This window comes from Meles meles, chromosome 9, assembly GCF_922984935.1.
Source record: "Meles meles chromosome 9, mMelMel3.1 paternal haplotype, whole genome shotgun sequence".
Taxonomy (NCBI): Eukaryota; Metazoa; Chordata; class Mammalia; order Carnivora; family Mustelidae; genus Meles; species Meles meles.
Genome location: NC_060074.1, coordinates 56,390,181 through 56,414,653, shown reverse-complemented (window position 1 = coordinate 56,414,653; position 24,473 = coordinate 56,390,181). Strand labels below are relative to the sequence as shown.

Sequence of the window (24,473 nt, the reverse complement as noted above, 5' to 3'; positions counted from 1 at the left end):
AGAACTTGCCTGACATTTAGTTATATATGGAAAATAGATGTGTATATACTGAGTTGGATGGATGACTGCATGTGAATACAGAACCTTTTGGCTTCTAGTGGTATGTTCAATTCAAACCACATTCACTAATCACAGCAAAAGGAATCACCAATCAAAACAAATTCTCCACTGCTGTCACTGCCTCCTTTATGCAGCCTACATATCAATGGAATGAAACAAACACAACATAACCAGGACGCTTTTTTTATTAAGCTGGGGGCGGGTGGTGAGAGTAGAAAAAGACAGTATTTATGGCAGGGATAAGCAAATTAAGATTTCTAACTTGAAAATATTTGAGGCTTAAATTAACCATTATTTCTTAGTCCACAATGCTATATTATACTACTTCTTAAATGGAAATAACTTTATTATTTTGTTGTATGATATAACAATATCATAACAATGCTTTAGAACAATAATTTTTACAACTTAAGAGGATTTCTACATACTTTTACTCTCATGAGTCTCATAATGCCCTCATGTAGTAGGCAGTCAACTAATCACTCTTAACCCCATCATCCAACAGACAGACTGAGGCTTGAAAACACTACATGGCCTGGCTAGAGTTACACAACTAGAAACTGATTTTGCTTCAACTAAGTGTGGCTCTCCTGAACACTGGCCAAGCGCATAAGCTCAGCAACTGGGGGTGGAGGGGCAAGAAAGAAGCTTCCTGCTAACTGCTTATGAATTGTGTGACCATGAGCAGTAATTCAACCCATTTACACCCCAGTTCCCTCTTATTTAAAATGAAAAAAAAAAAAACAAAAAACAAAAAAAAACCCCTGTAATGCCTAAATTACAGGGCCATGGGGTATTAAGTGAGGCACACACTTGGACAGTACCTGACCCATAAGAAATGCTTAGTAAGGGGCACCTGGGTGGCTCAGTGGGTTAAGCCTCTGCCTTCAGCTCAGGTCATGATCTCAGGGTCCTGGGATCGAGCCCCACATCGGGCTCTCTGCTCAGCAGGGAGCCTGCTTCCTCCTCTCTCTCTGCCTGCCTCTCTGCTTACTCGTGATCTCTCTCTGTCAAATAAATAAATCTTAAAAAAAAAAAAAATGCTTAGTAAGCAATAATTGTATGTCTAGCAATAAAATCCTACCCTGCCTATTGGTGAAGATAACTAGATGGGTAGAACTAGTCCCTCAGTGATGTTTTCCCTAGTTATGGCCTTCTAATGCATTCCTTTTTCCAACTGGTTAGTTGGATCCTTTGTTCTAGGTAATCATTTCTCATTTCTCTGTCATCTTTCACTAAAAAGCTGTTGACAGGAAGGATTAAAACTTCTGGATATCGGGGCACCTGGGTGGCTCAGTGGGTTAAAGCCTCTGTCTTCAGCTCAGGTCATGATCCCAGGGTCCTGGGATCGAGCCCCGCATCGGGCTCTCTGCTCAGCGAGCAGCCTGCTTTCCTCTCTCTCTGCCGGCCTCTCTGCCTGCTTGTGATCTCTCTCTGTCGAATGAACATTTGAAAAAAACAAAACAAAAACAAACAAACAAAACTTCTGGATATCTCAAGCATATCCTTCAAATGTCAATTTGTTTTCTAATTTCAAATATTCCTAAGGTATCACACTTCTTCCTAACTTGTTAAATAGAATATACAGAAGACACACACTTTTCTTGATGATTGAGTGCATTACTATGAACAACTCACAACCAGATGAACACATCATTAATCTCTGGTCATGCCCATAAGCTGTTCTGTCTCCTTTCTTGACTTTGGAATGTCTGCTGGAGCTACCACTCTTCCCCTTCTAATTTTGATCTCCACTCTTTCTTGTTCCTAACATTGGGACCCTCTCCTCACTACCCCTTTCCCATCCCGTAGACAAATTTGCACATTTAAAACATAACCTACAAAAATATAAAGATAACCAAATTATGTATTTTAAATTAGAATGAACAACGTTGAAGGTGAGGGCCCAAAGAGCAAAGTATAGGATCCATGTAGTTATTCAGAGACATTTTCATTGCAATTTTTTTTCATTGCAATTTTTAGTATGTTTCAAAGGGCTGAAGTTGCCAATAGCCCGAGATCCAAATAAACACGAGTGTACACATAAGTGGCATGTGTGTGTATGTGTGTGCATGCCGTATGTGGATGTACTGGGTATTTGGAGGGTAGCTGCTATTCAAAATATTTTAAGTATTCTATTTTACAGTTTTGAGTACATTAAAAATTGTAAACTTTTTTAATTAAAAAAGTTAAATATGATTTAGTCAACAAATATTTGAGTATTATACTTAACATGGGCCAGGGCACTATTCTAGGTGCCAGGAATAAAAAGCTGAATAAATAGATATTTTTCCTATTCTCATGGATTAAAATGTTTGAACTCAACAATATGTTTTTTTTTTCTTTTCTTTTAAAGATTTTATTTGTCAGACAGAGAGAGCACAAGCAAGGGGAGCGGCAGGCAGAGGGAGAAGCAGGCTCCTCACTGAGTAAGGAGCCCAATGTAGGGCTCAATCCCAGGACTCTGGGATTATGACCTGAGCCGAAGACAGATGCTTAACTGACTGAGCCACCCAGGTGTCCTGACTTTTGTTTTCTTAAAAGCAAATTGCTTTAATTGAGATTATACTTTGAAATCTACTCATTTCCAATTATAAATTGTAAAGGAAAAAGTTTTCAAATAATGGGGGATTATCAGGATTCAACATGCTTACAAATATAACTTGACACTCTGAATTCTCTGGAGAGAAACCTGGTATTTATAAAAAAAATACTTAAACTTAAGATGCTGCGGTAATACACTGATTTTTTTCCCCAAATATAAGGAATGAGAAGTAAAGAAATAGAAACAAAACATTTAGGATGTCATAGCAACATTAATTTTCATACTGGGTATATTCAGGAATTTACATCACTATTATATTCAAAATGGTAATAGCATGTATGGGGTCCCAGAGCAGGCCACCTCAAAATGTGCCACAATGGTATATTGATCATTCTGAATTGAAGCTACTTGGGAAACAGTGTAAGGATACTCAAACTCAAACTCTTCTCTGCCCCCTGAAAGCAGGAAACAAGTCTTCCATATAAAAAGTACCACCTTTGTAACTAAGAAGTAAAATGATCAGAGAGAGGGACTTTAAAGTTGTGAAAGCTATAGAAAGATACCTTGTTACATTTTTTCACTAATCTACTACCTCAGCCCAAATTCCACTTAGAATTCCTTACTAATTAAAGCTCCCAAGCATCTGCCTTCTTTATTCTGCCAGTTCTTCACTACTTAATGTCTCTTTGTCTAAAATGTATAAAAACTGCCTGCCTTGGTTACTCCTTTGGGTCTCAATTTCATTACTGGGCCTCCATGCTCACGTAATAAAATTTTGGGGTTTTCTCCTATTAATCTGTCTCATGTCAATTTAATTCCTAAGCCAGCTGGAAGAGCCTTGACCAAAAAAAGAGGGAAAACTTTTTCCTCCCCTACATGTGAAAAGCTCAATATGAGAATGCTTTTTAAAAATTTCATTTCCATTATCATTTTACAGATGGCAATATCATGAGAAGTTCAATATGAGGATTTTTTAAAATTTAAGCAGTATTTACAGGAGAGACAAACATGAAGAAGCATTTTTAAAATAAAAACATATTGAGAACACAAGGGGACCAAATGTTACTCTATTCTTTATAGCACCTCATCGTTACAAATGGTAGATAGAAAACCAGAATCATCTTCCAAGAAATATATAAATCAGTGTGTCATTTACAGACCTACCATGAAACATTCAGTATAGCACAGCCCAGTCCAGTGATAACCTAAAGGAGGGTACAGTAAGGCAGGTTGAAAAGAGCTGAGGAGCAACACAAGGCCCAGGTGCCAGGGCACCCACTCTCTTTTCAAGTAGACTGATGGTTGTTAATAATCATTTTCGAGGGGTGCCTGGGTGGCTCAGTGGATTAAGTCTCTGCCTTCGGCTCCGGTCATGGTCTTAGGGTCCTGGGATTGAGCCCTATATCAGGCTCTCTGCTCAGCAGGAGCCTGCTTCCCCTTCTCTCTCTCTGCCTGCCTCTCTGCCTTCTTGTGATCTCTCTCTCTCTCTGTCAAATAAATATATAAAATCCTTAAAAAATAATAATTTTCAATGATCTCATTGTCGCTCAACTGAAGCATGCATTCCCAAGCTTTGGGGGCTTCTCGCTCTGAAGAACAAGCCTCATCTAGACTGTGTTCTCCAAAAGAAAGGTGTGTGCGTTTCCCTGGTTCTTCACCCCTACTGCCGGCCAAGTCCTAATGACAACTGGCAGCTACCTCAGACCCAAAGAAGGCAGCCGTGTGGCACTCTTGCCTTGGCTAACTCTGGACCACCACTTTCCAGAATGTTTCATGAGAAGAGATATATTTCCCTCTTGTTTAGGCCATACTATCATGCTGTCTCATCACAGCAGCTGAACCGGAAGCCCAGTGAGCACATATTTATGACAGAGCTGACTATCTGCCTCAACTCCTACAAAGACTTCTTGAATGTACTATGTCACAGAGCACTTGTGATCCAATATTAAAAATTGAAAATATTAAACACTTCAGAGAAATAATTCCTCTGGATTCTTTTCAATAGGAGAGGTTGGGAATCTTCTTTAAGGGGTTCAAAACAGAACATGACCCATCCCACGTGATGACTTTAATCCCTTGAGCACACTAGATATCCTGAACACACCATCCTGCACTGGGAATCAGAACCTACTGCTTCTGTCCACAGCTCATATTCTCAAAACAATCAGTGGCTTCTTAGGTCCAACAGAGAGCTCTTGTGGAATAACTGTATTACATCAGTCTAGACAACAAAATGTTCAAATGCATATCAGGTAAGAGGAGACCTAAGGCAGGTTCTAACAGAGAAAAAAATGGGGCTTTTTCTCAACTCACCAAACAAAACTGGAAGATTGGGAGTTAGAGATTTCTGGTAGATAAAGACGGAAAATAAATTTAATGCTCTGCAGGAAATAAAGAGCAACAGAGTAAACAATACTCCACACTGGGTGGGTGGCTTCATTTCGCTATAACAATTTCAAGAGCAATTAGATTTGAATGAAGCTTTAAAACTAAAAACCCCCCAAAGGAGAAAGCATCATTATTCATGAAACACCTGAGATAGCTCTGCTTCTAAAGAGACTTGACCATCTACTAAGTACCAAGCATTATCAGCATTTCAAGTATACGACCAACAAACTATACATTATTATTGTAATTTTACAGAGGAGGAAACAGGATAGGAGAGGTTGAAGGGCCTGCCAATATAATAAAGTTATATGTGGGAGTCTGTATTTGAAGCCAGGTTAGTTGGACACCAATGCCTCCATTCTTTCTGCCATACCAGGAGGAATTTTAGAACTACTAGAAGAGTACAGTTAAATTCTATTAAGAGTTCACTGATGAGTTAGGATTATCAGATTTTACTTGTAAATAATACTGAGGGTAACCTCATACCATAATCACTATGGTACAGTGGTATCCTCAGGACAAAATGAAGCTCCCAGGGCTCTGTGTGCCTCTTCTAGAGGATTCTAGGAGTGGGTTGGCAGGCTGGCCAGCTGGGAGGTTGCCCTGGCTGATGGGCTGATCATGATCAGCCCACCCAGGAGCACATTCCAAAAGATCCAACTGAAGGTAATGGGAGGGACCTGTGTCTTCTTAGCTCAGTCCTCCTTGCTGGCATCCCCTACCCACTCCCTGGTCCCGAGCTCTCATGGGGCCATTTCACGTTTTTTTTTTGGAGTTGTCAAGGTGCTTGTAATAATGAACATGGTTTCCTCAAAACATTTAAAAACCTAGTTAGGGCAGTCAAAATGTTACCTAAAACAGCCACAGAATAGCAAACTGTATCTTTGCTTTGCAATATTTTGTGGTCAATCTACTCAATTTTTTGTGCATTTCTAGGCTTCCTGGGATCAAGGACTCTGAAACTGGGTTGTTATTTTTCAGAGACAAGAACTACATTGGATATGGCTCCATATTTTTTGCATAGTTCTATTCATAAGACAGTCCTAATTACTACATTTACCTTTTTGTGTAGGAATGTATCATAAAGGAACACTTAGAGTACACCAATGTGAATTCTGCCAGATCAAATAAATCAGTCCAAGTGATTACAAGTGACTTTGGACTGCATTCAGATTATGGAAGGCGAGAATAGACTAGGGGTATGTACCATCACAGCAGTGACAAATTTTCAACTTCTTCACAAAAGCACAATATTTCTTCAGGTTTAGACATGATTCACTAAAGCTATATTTTCAATGAAATATAGCTGGAAGGATTTAAAAGCTAGAAAATATAGTCATGTCAGTACAGATGATCCCCACTCCCCACAAAAATGTGTGACATCATTTTAAGATGTAGTCCGTCTGTTGTTACTAGGCTGTTGGGTTGGACAGACTGATACCTATCTATATACACAGAAGCAGCCACAGTGTTATGTGATTCTGGTTAAGATGCAAAGACCACCATTACACTTTAGAAAACAAACATCCATTTCTGAACAATCTCTTTTCACTACTGATTTTCTGCAGAACTGATTTTTCTAATAGCAAGAAAAAATAACCAGGTATCTATCATAAATGTCATGAAGAAACTACTTACAGTGGATATGCCCTTCCTACACTGTTTTTGGGGGAGGGGCTCTTATGTACTCTCTCACCTTTCCTAGGTAATTAATGTGAGTCTGATGTACACTAGTATATTTGTGTTTTGTTCCCTATTTCTTTTCCATGAACACTCATTTTCAAAATCTGCAAGTACTGAAAGCTGATTAGTACCAGATACTACGCTAAGCTCCGGAATACTGTGGAAAGCATCATTGGAATTTATATCCTGGAGAGGGGCAGTCCAAAAAAAATGAGTATTTATCACACTTCTCTCCATCTTCCTTCTTTTACTTAATGATATGTGGTAGAATTCCCTCCAAGGCAACTGGTAAAGATATGATGAGATTCCTAAATATACTCTAAAGATAGTTGCAAAGAGTTGAATTTGCAAAATTATTTTAAGATAACACAACCCATATCTCCATGGATCCAGACAGACATTGGCCTCTCCCATTAGCTTCCTCATCATGATGATATAAGGGCCCTTGGGCATGTGACCTTTGCCTGGTCCTTTGTCGACACCCTTTTCATGAGCCAAGTCTTAGCCTGGGCCCACCCCTCTGAGTATTCCTCTTTCTGGATCCAGGTCCCCCTAAGTTGGTCCAGGGTTGGAATATGTTGCTTCCACAACTGTTCTATCATCTCAAGGATAACAACTGTAGTGCATGTTTACTGAGTACCTATTTTAGTAAGATTGGAACCATTATGAGGACATAGGAGCCTTCACCCAAAGTTCAAAGTCACATAGCATAGCCAGGGGTAGAAGTGGGAGCTCCTGATCTTAACCACTGCCATGATACCCTTCTGGATCTGAAGACTGATAGTCATGCAAAATTTTCCAATTCAACTATGGTTCACTGACAAGTTTTCAATACCTTACAACCTGTATAAGGGTCTGTTCTTTCCTTCTCTGTCAACCAAAGTCTGTAGTAACATTTTTTTTTTTTAAAGATTTTATTTATTTATTTGACAGAGAGAGATCACAAGCAGATAGAGAGGCAGGCACAGAGAAAGAGAGAGAGAGAGGGAAGCAGGCTCCCCGCCGAGCAGAGAGCCCGACGTGGGACTTGATCCCAGGACCCTGAGATCACGACCCGAGCCAAAGGCAGCGGCCCAACCCACTGAGCCACCCAGGTGCCCTGCTATAGTAACATTTTATTGTAATTTTTATAAAGGCTTTTTTCCTTCCTAGGTCATCTTATTTTGTGGCTTTAGAATTTTTTAGAATTTTTACTAAGCACTACATGTGTTTTATGAGAAATTTAGAAAATACACAGGGAAAAGCATACCTCCTTGAAAGTATCTCCTGTATTATCGAGTGCATGTGTGTATATACATAAATATGTATTTCTATAGAAGATCCTACACATATAATTAGATAACTTGTTTTCATTTGTATTGTGAACACCCGCATGTCATTAAAAATTCTTTAAAAATGTGATTTTTAATGGCTGCACAAACCCCATCAAATACATATACTATTATGTAATCTTTTTACTCATATTGGGCAATTAGGTTGTTGCTAATTTTCAGATATTAGAAACATCACTGTGATCAATATCTTTGTGTTAACTAAATATTTCCTTAGACTGGATCCCTAGAATTAGAATTACTGAACTAAAGACACACCATTTTTAAGGCCTTGACTACAGATCATTCAAGTGCTTTCCAAAATGGTTGTACCAATTTTACTCTCACCAGTACTACGTGAAATTGCCAACATCACAACACTCATGCTGTTTTACCTTTGATTTAATAGTTGCCAGCATAATGCAGATATATTCCCATTATTTTAATTCATATTTCTGTGATACTAGTGAGTTAAGAAAATTACTTCATGTGCATGTTGGTCCTTTATATTCCTTCTGTTGTCAAATACCCTCTTTCTCCTTACTCATTTGTAATTACTCTACACAGATTACAATCATTTTATTTACTCATCCAACAGGTATATGCTAAACTACCGCTGCTTATCTTGTCTGGTGCTAAAGATACAAATCCTATTTTTTGCAGTCCAGAACACCTTTGGGAATTTCCTTACAAGACATTTTCTGTGTAAGTATATATCTTAAGAAGATTGTATTACCGATGCTGACATTTTAAGCACAATCAAAATAATACTCAGAGGTCCAAGAAAGATAGAAATTTGTTCCCAGCTCAAATTGCAGATTTTGGGGTGGGGGGGGGGGTCTTTACAAATTCAATAAGCCAACAAACCATGACTTAAGTTATTCAATATAAGTTTACAGGTTGTGAAATATCATATATGCTGAGACAATGAAAAATGCCACTGAATTCCTCAAACTCTGTACTGATGGGGTATTCTCCCTGTGGACTGTCTACAACTTAGCTACTATTATCAAAAGTGAATCAGAACAGTAACAATGGCCAATAGTGGCAGTCACCAGAATAACATATTCATCCATCCAAGGAGTATGTGCAGCTCATGGACAAGAGGAAGCTGGAAAGCACAAGAGAATAACTGCAAAATCTAACTGATAACATGTAGTAATCGTTAATTCTTGGTTTGGAGTCTTAATTGAGTAAAGAAGATGCACTAGTTATTTTATAACATGGATTTCTTTTTCTTTTTTTTTTTGAGATTTTTAAAAATTTATTTGATAGAGAGATAGCACAAATAAGTAGAGCGGCAGGCAGAGGCAGAGGAAGAAGCAGGCTCTCCAGTGAGCAGGGAGCCCAATGCGATCCCAGGAACCTGGGATCATGACCTGAGCCGAAGGCAGTCACTTAACTGACTGAGCCACCCAGGAGCCCCATAACATGAATTTCTTATTTGTGAGTCTTAAATTTGGTTACTCTCTGAAAAAACCACATCTTCAATTATCAAAAAGGATACCAGGGTGCAAGGGTGAATATATCTCATGAGATTCTGAATGTCTGAGAATATCCTTTTAATCCTTCACACATCAGACGATTTAGCTGGATGTAAAACTCTTAGAGTACAAGCATTTTTCCTTCATCACTCTAAACACACTGCTCTATGCTCTCTTTATATCTACTGTTTCAGCAAAGCTAGATCTCAGTCTGATTTTATCTTTTGCAGATAAATCATGTCTTTTCTCTGGATTCTTGTAGTTTTTTTTCTCCTGTATCTTTGTAAATATAAAATTTTGTCAAAGTTATTCCTAGACTGGTCTCTTTTCCATAGTGATGCCTAGAATGTGATTACCCCTTCAAATCTGTATATTCACAGCTTTACTTTCTGCTTAGAAAAAATGTTTTAAAATTATATTAAAGTATTGCTTCTGTTCTAGCTACTATAAACTCTTGAGAACATTTGCAATGCTTATGTTAGATTTATTTTCTGTAGATTCCATGTCTAGTAACATCTATCATATAGTTTTTGTTCTTTTCCTTCCTATTCCAAGATAACTTCTCAACTGCTCTTGTGACTGCCAATGATTCACCTTTCTTCTATATCCATTCTTCTCTTTATTGGCTCCATAGCAGATTTTAATTGTCTAGTAAGCATCTCTGTAACCTAACTTCCTGGATATGGATCCCAGATTCCTTCCTAATTCACTGGGTAAGTTTGGGCAAGTTAATCAACTTTCCTGAGTTTCAGTTTCCCTGTAAGTAGGGGCAATAATAACAACTATCTGAATAATTCAGGGTTTTTTGTTAAAAGCAACAGAAAATGCCATGGCTAATTTAGGATTAAAAACAACTTAGAGAAAAAATTTACCTATATCACTTAAGACTACATATTTTCCCACCAAGTCTACTAAGGTGGGAAAATGCATGGAATAAAGAAATTTGGATCAGATGTTCAGTGGCCAAAAAAAATGGAGATTTTCAAAGCATTAACTCATAAAGTTGTGATAAAGAACACCAGAGATCCTCCATGTAAAGCACCTAGCACAATGTCTGGCACATGATAAGTAATAATTTCAGCTATTAGTATATTCTATATATACACTAATATACTAAAGTATGCTATATTAGTATATTAGTAATTCATAATAGATTTCTATTCCATAGAGTTCATTGATTCTTATATCCTATCCTTATGAAAAAATCTTTTCCAAATTAATAATGTTTCCAATAGTACTGGTGGTAGCAGTGATGATGGCAGGGAGAGAAGAAAACAGCAGCCTGGCTGTACTAAGAGGCAGCAAACCCAGTAAAACAATGGGGGGTCAGTCTTTGTGATCACAGAGGCAGACCTGGCATAGATAACCCATTGGCCATTGTTCTTCATCCTGTTCTACTGGCTTTACAATAGGACAACTCTCCAACTCTGACAATTGGGTGAATGTCCTCATAGTTTTTAATGGGGAATCAAATTAAGTTTTATCAAGGGTTCAGAAATTTTTAAAAATTCAACCAAATAAAATAGTTACACACCAGTAGAATAAGTTCTCCTTACTCTGTGGTGCAAATCAAATAAGCTACCTGTAATAGTACACATAGTTATACAAATGGAAGTTTCCTATTCTTACCTACAGACCATCAAGTCTTCTCATCAGCTTAAAATAATGCCAACAGCACCAATTACTAAGATACATTTCTCTGCAAAATAATTTAATAAGAATCCACTTTTTCATTATACTTTGCTAACTGAATAAGAGAAAAACAAGCCCCTGCTGTGAAGCGCTTACATTATATAAAGAAAACAATATTCACCTTATTAAGAAACAAATGAGAAAATGGGGCAATGGGAAACTCCAGCAAGCTTCTCCCCTTACAAAAGTTATAGCTTTAAAGCAAGAAACACATAAAGCAGCTAAGGTCATGAGGGAAAAAAAGGAGGTGCCAATTACTCTGAGCTTGGGCAAGGTAGGCTTATTCTTTATTTTTTTTAATAAAACAATTTATAAAAATACTTGCAAAGGGGAGAACTGAGAGTTTACATCAACTTTATGATGGGAAAGAATTTTCTAAAGGAATAACAGAATGCAGAAATGCTCAATCTGAAGGAAACAGTAAGACTTAATTCTGCCAAAATAGTGTTAATAGAAGGTCTTATGCAGTGACTAAGGACCTTCACCTTGATTTTTAGCTTTATTTAGGAAAACTTGCAAATCAGATATATTTCCATTACAGAGGATGATACCACATGATGAATACTTTTCTGGTGTCATGCTGCTCTACAGGAATTTTTATATGTAAAAGTCTCTAAATTAAAATATAAAGAGCTTGAGCTCCAATTTTTAAAGGAAAATTATATTTTCTTTCAAGAGCCAAGAGACTTCAATTCTAAGAAAACTATCTTTCAATTCATGACAGTCACATTCATATCTGAAATACGATTTATATAGAGTTTAATTGCATAACATGCATTTATTTTCAAGTTTCAATAATGTGCTCTTTCAACGTGCTTGCAGACTGTTTCTAATAATGTAACCCCTGAATTAAGGTCTGAGTATAAAAAAACTCCTAAGACTCTATAAGCTAAGACAGAGATTTGTCTTCAAACTACTTGAAGAAAAAAAAAACCCCAAAACTTAGGAATGTCTGAAATGAAATAACCATAACCTAAATTACTTTGCTGAAGTACAAGCAGATCCAATCACTTTGGAAACAATACATTCATAATATATAAACAGATACAGTAAGGCCATATGGACCCATTTCTGCAAAAGTAACAAAAATGGTAACTGAGAAATTGAGAGCACTTCCACATAAAGACAGGCTGTTCTGCTATAGCTATAAAGTAACTGCAGGGTTAGACCTGAGGGAAAAAGAATGTTTCTAAAATATTTTTCTCTTCAGAAATGATTCTAAAAAGAAAAATGATCACACAGTGCAGGGAATTCAGTGCTGAACAATCCTGTCACCCATTTAATCTCACCGACTCAGCAGTCAGTCATTTCCACTTTAATAGGATAAAGTTTGCATGTACAGGGGAAAAATTATATCATATATTCATAATTTAACTCTGAACAGGAATGGTTATTCAACTAAAAAGGAAATTATCATTTTAAACATACCAAGTGAGGCTTAAAGTGTTAATAAAGGAAAAAAACTCTATTACTTTCAAATGTAAACAGAAGGTAATGCTCATTCAACAGCAAAAATTGAAGTTAAAAATGCCAAGTTAGCAAATTTATATAAAACCGATAGGATACAAGACATATCTATAGCCTGCTTAAATAAAAAGTGGGGCACAAGTACACATTCTTAGATTTTGTGGTTCCATTAATGAATATTCATACTGTGCCAATTACTTCACATAGAAGTATAAAATATGGTTTGTCCCTCTGCATTCTTCTGAGGGTAGAAACTGTATGTAAGAGATTCATCTTTGTAGGCCTCCTTACCATCCCTCTCCTCCTTTTCCTGGATAGAGTGCTATGATCAGAGTAGGCTTTCAAGCAATATTTTTTATTTAGATGAAAGCAAGCACTAAAGCTAACTACAGCAGAACTGTAAACATTTTTACATTCTCAGTTCATTAGCCCAATAAATATTTTTGGGCACCTACTATGTATTTCATGTCTGCACATGTGATCTAGCTATGCGTGAAAAGCCAGATGGAGTCTGTTCAAATTTCTGGAATTGAAGAGCTCTTCAAAACAAAACAAAACACACCAAAACAAAACAAACAAAACCTAGAGTCTGAATAAACATAAAAAGATGTCTCCAACTGGATCAAATAGAACAAATACGCAGCTATTCGGGATGTACCTCTGGGACCTCTAATACTGGGCAACTTTGCTAACAGGTCCAGCTCATCATTTATCGGGTTATCACAAAATGTATATACTTGTTGCTAACCTGGCAGTCTCATTTTTTATGTTGCTGAGGACAAGTTTTTTGCATACACTCACATACTGAATAAACCTGATGGCGATACTCTGTTGTATTCCTTAACCACAGAGATACCTGAAATGGAGGATACCCTACACCATGAACACACAGAAGAGAAACATTATGTTCTGACCACAGCACACACAATTGAAGAGGGCTGATCGGAAAACCGACTGGCAGGGCTCAGAATTTTTGAATCCAGACCAAACAGTGTCACAAGAGCTCTGCCACTTGACCTCATGCTGAACCACATTTCCAGAATATTAAGGAGGTAAAGCTGTAAAATTTGATGATCCCACAGAAATCACTAGGAAAAGATCTTACCTTGTGTTTGATGATGCAGTTCAAGCACGGAAGACTTCCATCATACATAATTACAATTGCCAGGATAAGTTAGTTACCAGTGTGAAAAATGACTAAGTTACTAATAGGAAAAATGCGAAGTTTTAGGCATCGTACTTACACTGCTTTTAGCTAAGCAAAAAACTATGCTTGTTTACGGTTGAAATTAAAATTCCGTCTTCTGCATGTGGTTGAGGTGTGTCAGAGAATGATTTCATTGTAAATAAACTTGGGGGCCAAATAAAAGGAAGCTGCTAAGGCAGGTGCACAACAGTTGAGTTGTTTCAGTTTCAGAGGAATAAAGTAAATAATTGTACTGGAATTTATTCAGTTCTGGGCATTCTGCCATACAGGAAGGGTGTGTAATTACTGAAGCTAACATATCCATGTAAAAATGAAGTAGTATCAGTAGGGCACAGTTGGCTCCAAAGTTCCTTACTCTATCTTCAAAAATTAAGGATCTTTAATGACTCACATTTCACTCTTTGATATTAAGATTTCATTTAAGTTAACATGGCCACACTGAAGGGAGAATTGAAACTTTCACTGAAGTCAGAAAATGTTTTGAGGCTTCTCTCTAAGAGCCTCACAAGTAAAGTACATTGTAATTTTCACTCATCAAAGATAACAAAAGAAGTATATACAGTACATAATTTAGGACTTCACCAGAGTAAGAAAGTACATGTAAAATGAGCATGTTTCACCAAATCTATTCTGTGCTTATGATTTCATGCTATCTGGATTGGCCTCAGCCTTAAATGTGGTTTCCAAACGTCTTAAATCGGAAGCCAAAAATAAAAGAGTGCAGTTTGTAAGGGAAGAGCAGAATGGAAGTTAAAGTGCCTGAGTATGGCCAAGTTCAAATAAAGATCTCAATTATGCAAGCAATTTAATGACAGAAAATAAGAGAGTGTAATAAAAATTATGTGTGATTCTACAGAATGCAAATCAACTTGCATCCTATATGGAGCCAAGAAATATGCTTGTTAACCCTATGATTGGCCATATGGTCTTTTTAAAGAGTTTCTATAATCCAGATCACATCCTATCAGTTATAAAAACTACAATATACTCTCCCAGCTGATAATAATGGCCTATACACGGCCCTTGACTCACTGTTTCCATTGTGCCACAATGACACATCTATGTGGCGGGGGTAGTGGCAAAGCTTTGGATGAGCAGCCAGTGTGTTATCAAATTCCAATTCTTCTATATCCAAATATTTACCAACCACTTCAAGGAGAAATCAATCATTTAAACCTAAGGTTTTTACAGGAAGAGGCAGGGCCCTTTTGAGAGTACCACATCTGGCCATATTTCTTTATTGTACTAGGTGTAAGATAATAAGCTAGGCACAGGCCATTCTTAAATTTGCCAGATACTTGAAAACTACCAGGATACCAAAAAAAAAAAAAAATTCTTTGTTTCTAATATCTGTATTCATCATGGACTCCTGGATCCTTATTAAGGAGTTGAGCTGAACAGGAGAAACTGTCCAATGCTGATCCTGATTACAGACAACTGGTGGCTTCCATTTAACTGGCACTTCATGTAATTCTGGATTTGAGTTCAAGGATCACATTATTTTGTTATTCTCACAGGATGCCTTTCACTTCTCTTAAAGCATGATTTCTTCAGGGGTTAGCTCTATCACTTGGTATACATGATATTTTGTGTAGATATTTTGTGACATTACCAAGATAAACCACATCCTCTTTTCCATTCACTTAATTTTCAGTTAGGTTGGATAGATGGGAAGAGAAATTCATAACACCTATGTTACTTTTTGACCACTAATAGGAAATAAAATTTTAGTTTGCTCCATGCAGAGATCAGATTTAATTCCTACATCAATATGGATACATTCAATTCAAATTGTGTAAAGGATAAAAATAAATCACTGAATAGCCACATTTCTCAGTGCTGTCTGTGAGATTCTCATGTTCAGTAATGCTCTATGAATGTGGCTATAGGTCCCATTATCTTCACAAAATAGTTAATCGGTGACAAAGTAATCTGAGAGCCAGTATTATTCACCCACTCCCTTTCTAAGCAATCATTTCTTGCAAATCTAGTATCATTAAAGGCAATGGGGGACGGGGAGCCTATAAAATGTGTGTGAAACAATGTATAAAACATGGCTCTGTTGTTAGGGAGCTGGTTATATAAGGTAAGGGAGCATACAGTAAGAGTCAAAGCAGTGGTATAAACTGCTAAAGAGGAGAGGGATCTGACTTCAGCTGGGGTGCAAATGGTGTCCCAAAAGAGACAGCACTTGAACAAAAGCAGGCTACTTCGTTCTTTCTGCCAAAGAGCAAGGACTTTTTCTATGACTGCACAGGTATGCATCTAAGTGACTGACATCAATGTAAAATGTTATCACATTACAAAAGGGAGAGAATGTGAATCTCAACATTTTGCAGCTTCTGTCTTTGGGATCCTAGGGAAAGTATGGCCCAGCAGAGAAAGATTTAATTGTGGTTTTACACCCAAAATCCAATTTCAGATATTAACAGACTAATGCTTTGTTAACAAGACCACTTTGGTTGCTTGCTATTCCCTTCCCTACTGCTAACTGTGAATGGCCCAGGGGGAGTACACGTGAGGTATTTTTAGTGGCTTGGACGTACTTTTACTCAAGAAGAACCCAGACTTCCTATCTCAAAATTCAGGTGTGTGTTAAAAGATAATACTCTCTGGTGTTTGGCTGGCTCAGTCTTTCAGTATCTGCCTTTGGCTCAGGTCATGATACCAGGGTCTTGAGATCGAGCCTGCATCAGGTTCCCTGCTTGGCGGGAAGCCTGCTTCTCCCTCTCCCACTCCCCCTGCTTGTGTTCCCTCTCTCCCTATGTCTCTGTCAAATAAATCAATAAAATCTTTTAAAAAATAAAATAAAATATCTTCCCATTTTTTAACCAAGTGCCTTGACATTATGTTTGAGTTGCACAAAATCAGCATGTTGGTAAAATTTATTTTTACATGTTCTATTTCTTATAATACATATATAAGGCTTTTCTAATTTGTGAGATTAGCATGGTGAAGTTTTCAAAGTCTAATGCCATATAGAAGTAAAATACTGTCATAGCATAAATATAGCTCAATATACACAAAGTTGTTTTATCTTCATATCACTGTCCAAAGAAGGCTCCCTGGGGTGTGTGTGTGTGTGTATGCATATAGATGCATATACACATACTTAAAAATAGAACCACCAGTTCCTCCGAAGAGGTGCCTTTTCTTCTTAGGTAGAAATGCCAATTTAAATAGTAATATTAGCCCCTACTGTGAGCACTTACTAAGTGCTGGACACCACTGTAAGGATTTTACAATGGTTAATTTAATGTTCTCAATAACTATCATTGTCACCAATTTTTAGAGGAAAAACTGAGGCAGAGAGGTTAAGAAATCTTTCCAAGATGACACAGAAAGCAGTGGGTGCAGGACAGGAACCCAGGCTATCTACTCAATTGCTTTGAAAGGGTCTCTTCCTTCTGTACCCAATGAAACATTCTTCCTGACACATGGCTGCCACTCAAGGTCTTTTTTTTTTTTTATCTCAGAGCAGCTCATGTTTTCCCTCCATGGCTGTGAACATTACATTGTAGTGAGATTTTTTTTTAAAAAGTAATACATCCTATCCAAGAATATTATTCTTTTGATATAAAATATTATCAAGGACATTAACTATTTCATTTGGGCCTAACACAATTAAGAATGTCACATTCTGACTATTTTCAAATCAAATATATAAGGTGCATAGTAAGTAGCTTTTTTTTTTTTTAAGATTTTATTTATTTACTTGACAAAGAGAGATCACAAGTAGGCAGAGAGATAGAGAGAGAGGGGAAAGCAGGCTCCCCGCCGAGCAGAGAGCCCGATGCGGGGCTCAATCCCAGGACCCTGTGACCACGACCTGAGCTGAAGGCAGAGGCCTAACCCACTGAGCCACCCAGGCGCCCCAGTAACTAGCTTTTTAATGACTAATTGTTCTGTACTCTGTCTCACTGGGCAGATCATAGGGACTGACATTTGAGAAAAGTCGTAAGAAGTTTCTACCTCAACTATAAAGAAATTAGAGGATCTTGCCTGGAAGCCTGAGTTGGCTATTTAAAATCAGGTGAATATCCTGGAACAAGAGATGGCTATGGTCTTGGGTTGAATGAAATGCTGAGTACTGAGCACTGATAAACAATTTTAAAAGAAATTAAGCATGAAAATTGCAAATATATGTTAGTGGATTCAAATTCTTAGAACAGGAATAGAAGAGTATAGCCTCCCACTAACTAAATAATCTGAGATATATATGGTAATTCTTCTCATAAATAGCAAATACTTGTATTCTTTTGGCTATCGTCAGAAACGGGGACGCTTCAAGCTATCTCCCACAAAATAAATTCATTCAGAACACTATTTATCACCAAAAGACAGAATGTTGACGTCATCTGAGGCTGCCAAGGAATTCTAGTGCCAAAATCATGATAGGTTTCCAATTTTCTTCAACATGCAGGGTATCATCCAGTCTCAAGGTACAAATGCAAAGTTCCTGTAGCTATATTTACTGAACACAGTTTCTAGCTTTAAGTCAGTTCTGAGCATTTTGATAAATTTACCATTATGTTTCACCAAAATGGGGAATACACTCACAGCTCAAAATAAATCAGAGTCTTCTCATTTTACAGCTCCTTGGGTCAAATCTCAACAGCTATGAAGTGCAATAAGAAAAGAGTCCTTTTTTCCTCCATAAAGGTGAGAGAAGCTTGATAATCTATAGTTTAGTGCAAAATGGAAACAGTACTGACTACAATTTTTTTTTATGCCTTCTCAAATTCTTAGTTTGTGGAATGTTTTGAAAACTTCAAATTTCAGTGGGGGAATGGAGAGTAATTTGATGTCTTGCTACTCGAATAAGCTATGAAATAACTTTTCTTGAAAACACAGTTCTAATGTCAAATATTCTGGAGTGTTCTTTCACTCTACATAGCTAGTTTGTAAGTTACAGCAAACAGTAAAATAATGAGGTATTAAATATTCCTTTACTCTGCCATCATTAGTCATCTGAATTGCTGATACTGGTTTTTGAAAGAACATTCCATCAAATATACACCTAAGTTTATAACTCCTGAGAAGAGGTTTAATCATAAGGCTTAAAAAGCTGTAATATGAAATTATTTCCAACAGAAAAACCCTCAGAGAAGGCAAATACGTTTGTTTTGTTCTGTTTTTGAGGGAGGGAGTAGAGAAAAAAAAAAAAAAACAACTATCCCTGGAGCTTTAAATTTACATTCACCTTATTAAGCTTCTAAATCTGAAGAAATTAAATTCAGGAATTCCAATTTCTCTAAGCACAATAATTTAGAAAGCTACTTGTATTTGAAGGATAAATAGCATTAAGTACCTTAAAATAAAAAGTCAACATAAACATGACATTGAAGCAAACTGGCACAGTTTGACAAGTTTTAGAACACTAGCTCACAAAATGGATATACTTTGATTCAGACAAACACAACAAATATAGCCTTTATCCAAAAATCACAAAGACAGCCTATATAATACCTATATTAAAATGTTAAATGGTTCAACACATCTAAAGATATTACAGGCCTCAAGTTGCCAGAGTCCTGACAGAAAAGTCAGCAGTGTAAAATATGCTTCACAAGGCTTGGCGTGCATGCACACACTCTGCAATGTGGGAGAGACAGAGACACCAAGCACCATCGATATTGTCCTTACTTGCAGACGCACAAGTATCCTGCATGTTCCGATTCTGACTGGCACCTGGAGCGGCTCTACGTGCCAGTCATCCCAATGTACTCAGGGATGTAAACACCTTATAATTAAAAAACGTGAAGGCATCAAGGACGTTAGACAAGTTTAAAACACATTCAAAGATTAATTTTTAAAGGCATTGAAGAAATAATTGATTGCAAATTCCAATAAGAGGCTATACCTGCTCCTTCACGGAAGCTAGAATAGTGGTGGCTGTGGTCTCGGGTTCCATGCCTGGGCCAGTGGAGGCAGCTTCCTGGCGGGTCTGTGGTTGCCCCTCCTCCACCAGTGAGGCCTGCTCAGGAGCGGGCATTCCTCCTGCAAACAAGCAAAGAGTTAACACTTGTTCATGCGCTCCTGTGGAAGAACAGGCAGGGACTGAGGATTTGCAGATGGTTCCTAGGATATACTATGGACTTCTATGCACAAAGATCACAACTCCTTACAGCTATTTGATTTTTAAAAGCAACATCTAGGGCCAAAAGTATAGATACTACGACTGAATACTAAAATAATAATAGTAGTTGTAGCAGTAATAATACATACTAAGAAAATGTATAAACAACATCATAGCAAAAAAAAATGACTAAAGTGTTGGGGAAGAGGGCTCTTAGTTAAAAATGTACTAAGGACAATAAAACTGTTAGAAGCTTGCTGAATCACTGATTTTTCTAATCAGATAACCAGTAAGTAAATATGATTATATCATGAAACAAATAATAATAAATCTTCTAGATTGCTACAGGGGCCAGTTTGTAAAGTCCCCATACCAGAAGATGTCTACAAATACACAAATGCTTTACCAGTTACAGAAGAGGATTATGCAATTAAAAAAAAAAAGGTTTTAAACCTGGGCTTGAAAATAAACAAAAGTCTCCTGTATTCAAAAGAAACGGAAATCATTAATAACTAGAACAAGGATATCTTTGGTGGACTATTATAGCTAATGTGGTTTCCTTAGAAGAATCTGATTACCAGTGATGCCTGGGTGGCTCAGAGGGTTAAACCTCTTCCTTCAGCTCAGGTCATGAATCTCAGGGTCCTGGGATGGAGCCCCCAGATGGGGCTCTCTGCTCAGCAGGGAGACTATTTCTCCCTCTCTCTGCCTGCCTCTCTGCCTACTTGTGATCTCTGTCAAATAAATAAATAAAATCTTAAAAAAAAAAAAAAAGGAATCTGATTATCCAAAAACGAGAATGGCAATGGAGATGGTATTTAAGGGGGGTCTATTTTTCAGACCCACAGATTATGAAAGGATGAGTTCTAAAGCGATGGAGTGCCTCAACACACCAAGAGTGATGTGCTTGCCAGACCACTGACCTGATAAGGATTTTTCATGAATGCAGAAGACTGGAGAAAGACTCCCACCTAAAATGCTGTGAAAATTTTAGTAACTTGTTTGCACAGCAGTCTGCTTCCTTGAGAGCACAGCCTATCATACCATGAGACTAGTCTAGTGCCTGGCATATGTAATAGGTATTCAATACATGTTTGTTGAATAAATTAATATATAAATGAAGGACTGACCATCTTTTCCATGTCTCATTGGAGTCATCAGGCAAATCTCACCAAGTGTGTGGTACTCATGAGATCTTATTTGTTTAATGTGTTCCTCTGTAAACTCATATATGGATTGTCAGACCATAAATACTATTCTCAACATTCTTCATAGTTTTCTCATAAAAATTACTCTATTGTTATATTTTTATTTTCTTTAAATCAATTTTCACAATGTTCAATTCCATAGTATGATCTGGGGATTTTTCCCCGTTCCCTCAAATTTTAGTATCAGTTTGCTTTTTCTAAAATCATCATCTGTAAGAGAAGGGAAGATATACGCATACCACCTGACCTCTCTCCATCTCTCATCCTCAGTCTTCTGACTTACACATTAGTGAAGATGAGTTTGGGTTCCAAGCTTCTAATAGTAGTGGCTTTATTCTTGCCATATTAATAGGCAGAAATGGGCAGTGAATGTGATGAGTCTGTGCATTTTCCCTAATGCCAGCTTCATGAAGAGTCCGTATTCCTGCTCTAGCAGGTGAATTCTGTCTTTCATTTCTATGGTGCCCAAGCTTAGGCACAGCCTTACCTTCAAGGAGAAGGATCTCCTTAAGTATGAGTAGAGGAGGAACTTCATTCAGTCTTGGGATAACTGGGTCTAGGATCAAAACCCAAGTGCCCTTGGACAAGTTGCCATTGTAGAGCCCCATTTTCATCCTTTAAAAAGGATTTACTAATTCTTTCTACAGCAGAATGGAAGGATTTTATGGGAATCTTTATTTTTTAGTATACATGGTAGTCCTGAGATATAAAATATACTTACAATATCACCAATTGAATAAAATAGCCCGTTTCTGTATTTACCGGGTACTCAACAGAAACAAGATATGAAGTCTATAAAGAAAAAAATGTCACATATAAAGATCTTAGATTAACATTTAAGGCAAGTAAAGATATGAAAGTAGTCTATGCCATTGAAAAACTATACACCTTAAAATAAGCAGATGGTTGCAAAGAACAAAAATGTTACTATGCAACAGTGAAACAAATAATGCCAAGAATCAAAATTTTTAAATGTCAAGAGTATAATATCACGAAATACCAATGTGTAAGGAAAAGAGAAACAAATTCAGTGAACAAAGAAAATTTGAGAAAAGGAGAAAACAGAAGCATCACTGGGGAAGTAATAATTAATTATTTACATAAATAGGAAGAACTTTACTGAAACATATAATTGTATTATTCTAATTATATCACTATAAGTATACCACACTTATTTCACCATATTTACTTTGATGATTCTGACTGTACAGGACCAATATCAGAAGAGCATTTTCCAAATACCACTCTGCCCACATGTGCAGGGGATAGGGGGTTCAGGCATAAGACAGGGTCACTGACCACTGACCACTAGTGCTTCATCACCTAGCTGAGGCAGCAAAATATGATTAAATCAAGGCTAAGTATGGCAAGATGGAAGCGATGGATTAACACCACCAAAGTTGATGGTTAGAGGCTGTGAAGTACTTAGGAATTTATAAAAGAAACCAGTACAAGGCAGGAGAGGGGATTTTCACAGGCAGGGATAATATTTTTTATTCTCCAATTTCTCCAAGACTGAAAGGTATTGCAGGTACTCTCGAACGCTGCCGGGCTGAAGAATGACCATGGTGCCTATGCATACCTAAAAGACACTTCACTGCTCCTCATTTCCGCAACAGTCCCCAAATAACAGAACCCAACACTGGGCAGTGGAGGGATGCCACAGGACTGACAAGTTCTAAGGTCTTCTATCCAGTTCCCTGTAGTTCTCATAACAATTTAAGGAGTTACAGGAATCAAGCTATGATTAGAATCACAGAGTGAGATTATTACTTCTCCCCATTAGCAAAGGAAAAAAAAAACAACAATATCAAAAGAACTTTTGGTGTTCTTTGCTTCTATAGCAAAGGGACTGTGAGAAATAAAGCCTAGTGCTTCCTTCCATGACTTCAACTTGCCTGATCTGGACAAACACATTCTAGGGACCTGAGAAAACTGAAGCATTCTGGGGGCTCTCTGGAGAATCACAGGGAATGGCAGAGGTGCCAGAAAACTGGCAGCAGGAAAATGTCACTGCTGTTTTTGAAGAAAAGAAAGCAGACTCTCTTTACATCATAAACTAGAGAGCTAGACATGGATCTTAGGTGAGATTCTTAAAAGGATTTTATCCAAGAGATGATCTGTGAGAACCAGAAAGGGGCACACCAAAGAAAAGTCATGTTAAGCTGTTCTAATTTCTGTCTCTGGCAGCGTAACCATGGAAATGTAGTGTGTCTAGACTCTAGTGAGGCATGTATATTAGAAGTCCCCCAATGATATTATAATCAGCAGAGAACTGGGGCTGGCACAGGGCAACTGCTGACTCTCACAGTCTTTTAATGGCTGAAGGAAACATACTATCCTATAAAGGTTTCTAATGTAATGCTGGAGAACTCTGATCTTGACTCAATCCTAACCAAAAAGTTTAGCTATAGTGTAAATAATACACAGGCATGCTCAAATTCTTCAATGACTATGAATACTGAATTAATTCATATAATAAAATAAAAATATAGAAAACATCACTCTACAGCAGTAATGAGCTGTCTCTATGGGATAAAAACAAGAGGAATAAATCTGGGGTCTTATACTGAAGTTAGCTTAGCAGCACACTGGGGAAAAGATTTAGGCAGTTCAGGTTCAAGAGCAGAATGAGTGAACCATGCATGAGACAAAAGTGCTCCAAAGACAAGGTGATTTTATACTGTATTGACATCAGTATTTAAGATGACAGGAAGAGGGGGACATATGAGTGTACACCTCTCCTTCAGGCTCCTTGGGACATGTTCAGGTACAGTTACAGATGGCACATTTGTAGAAACAGACACAAATGTATCCATTCAGGAGAGGATGAGTAAGATGGTGAAGGTATCCAGACATTCCTACCAGTCATAGGAATAGGGACAAAATGAATGATAGCTCCTGCTCCTTAGGAGCTCAGACCTTAACAGTGTGGGGGGAGGGCGGCACACAGAAAGGGCAGTTAATGGAACAAGAAGAGTAAGTCTGATCTCAAGAAGAGGACTGTGCAGACAAGCAGACGTCTATAAACCTCTGAAGGACTGCCACTGACAAACGAGGTTAGACATTTTAGGCTATGATCCTGAGAGTTAGATTAAAAACTAATGGTTTTGTAACAAACTTGCATTTGCCTTTATTTTATTACTGTCTTTATACTTTTAATCAAATTTGGCTAATGGTTATATTATTTTTAATCAAAATAAAAGGTTGAGCCAGGAGAGGAAGTACAGCAAATTCTTTCCTTTTGAAGCAAACATTCAAGTGTCTGAGGCAGACACTAAGTTAAGACAACTTCTGCATTCCGAATTGATGTGAGTGTTCCTCAGTTTTCAGAATGTTGCCTATCCTAT

General features: G+C 37.5%; 1 protein-coding gene across 8 annotated transcripts in view; it reads right to left on the bottom strand.

Annotated features, from left to right (window-relative positions):
- PKP4 (plakophilin 4) overlaps nt 1–24,473 on the bottom strand; it is a 240,409-nt gene that overhangs the window by 143,381 nt on the left and 72,555 nt on the right. For 7 of the 8 annotated variants that reach the window (XM_046018367.1, XM_046018372.1, XM_046018369.1 and 4 more), the window contains exon 2: nt 19,700–19,836. In XM_046018367.1, coding sequence (XP_045874323.1) covers nt 19,700–19,831 — 132 coding nt within the window. In that variant the 5' untranslated portion in view covers nt 19,832–19,836. Of the gene's footprint in view, nt 1–19,482; nt 19,553–19,699; nt 19,837–24,473 lie in introns of those variants that run through there. The other variant, XM_046018373.1, reaches the window with a different exon arrangement.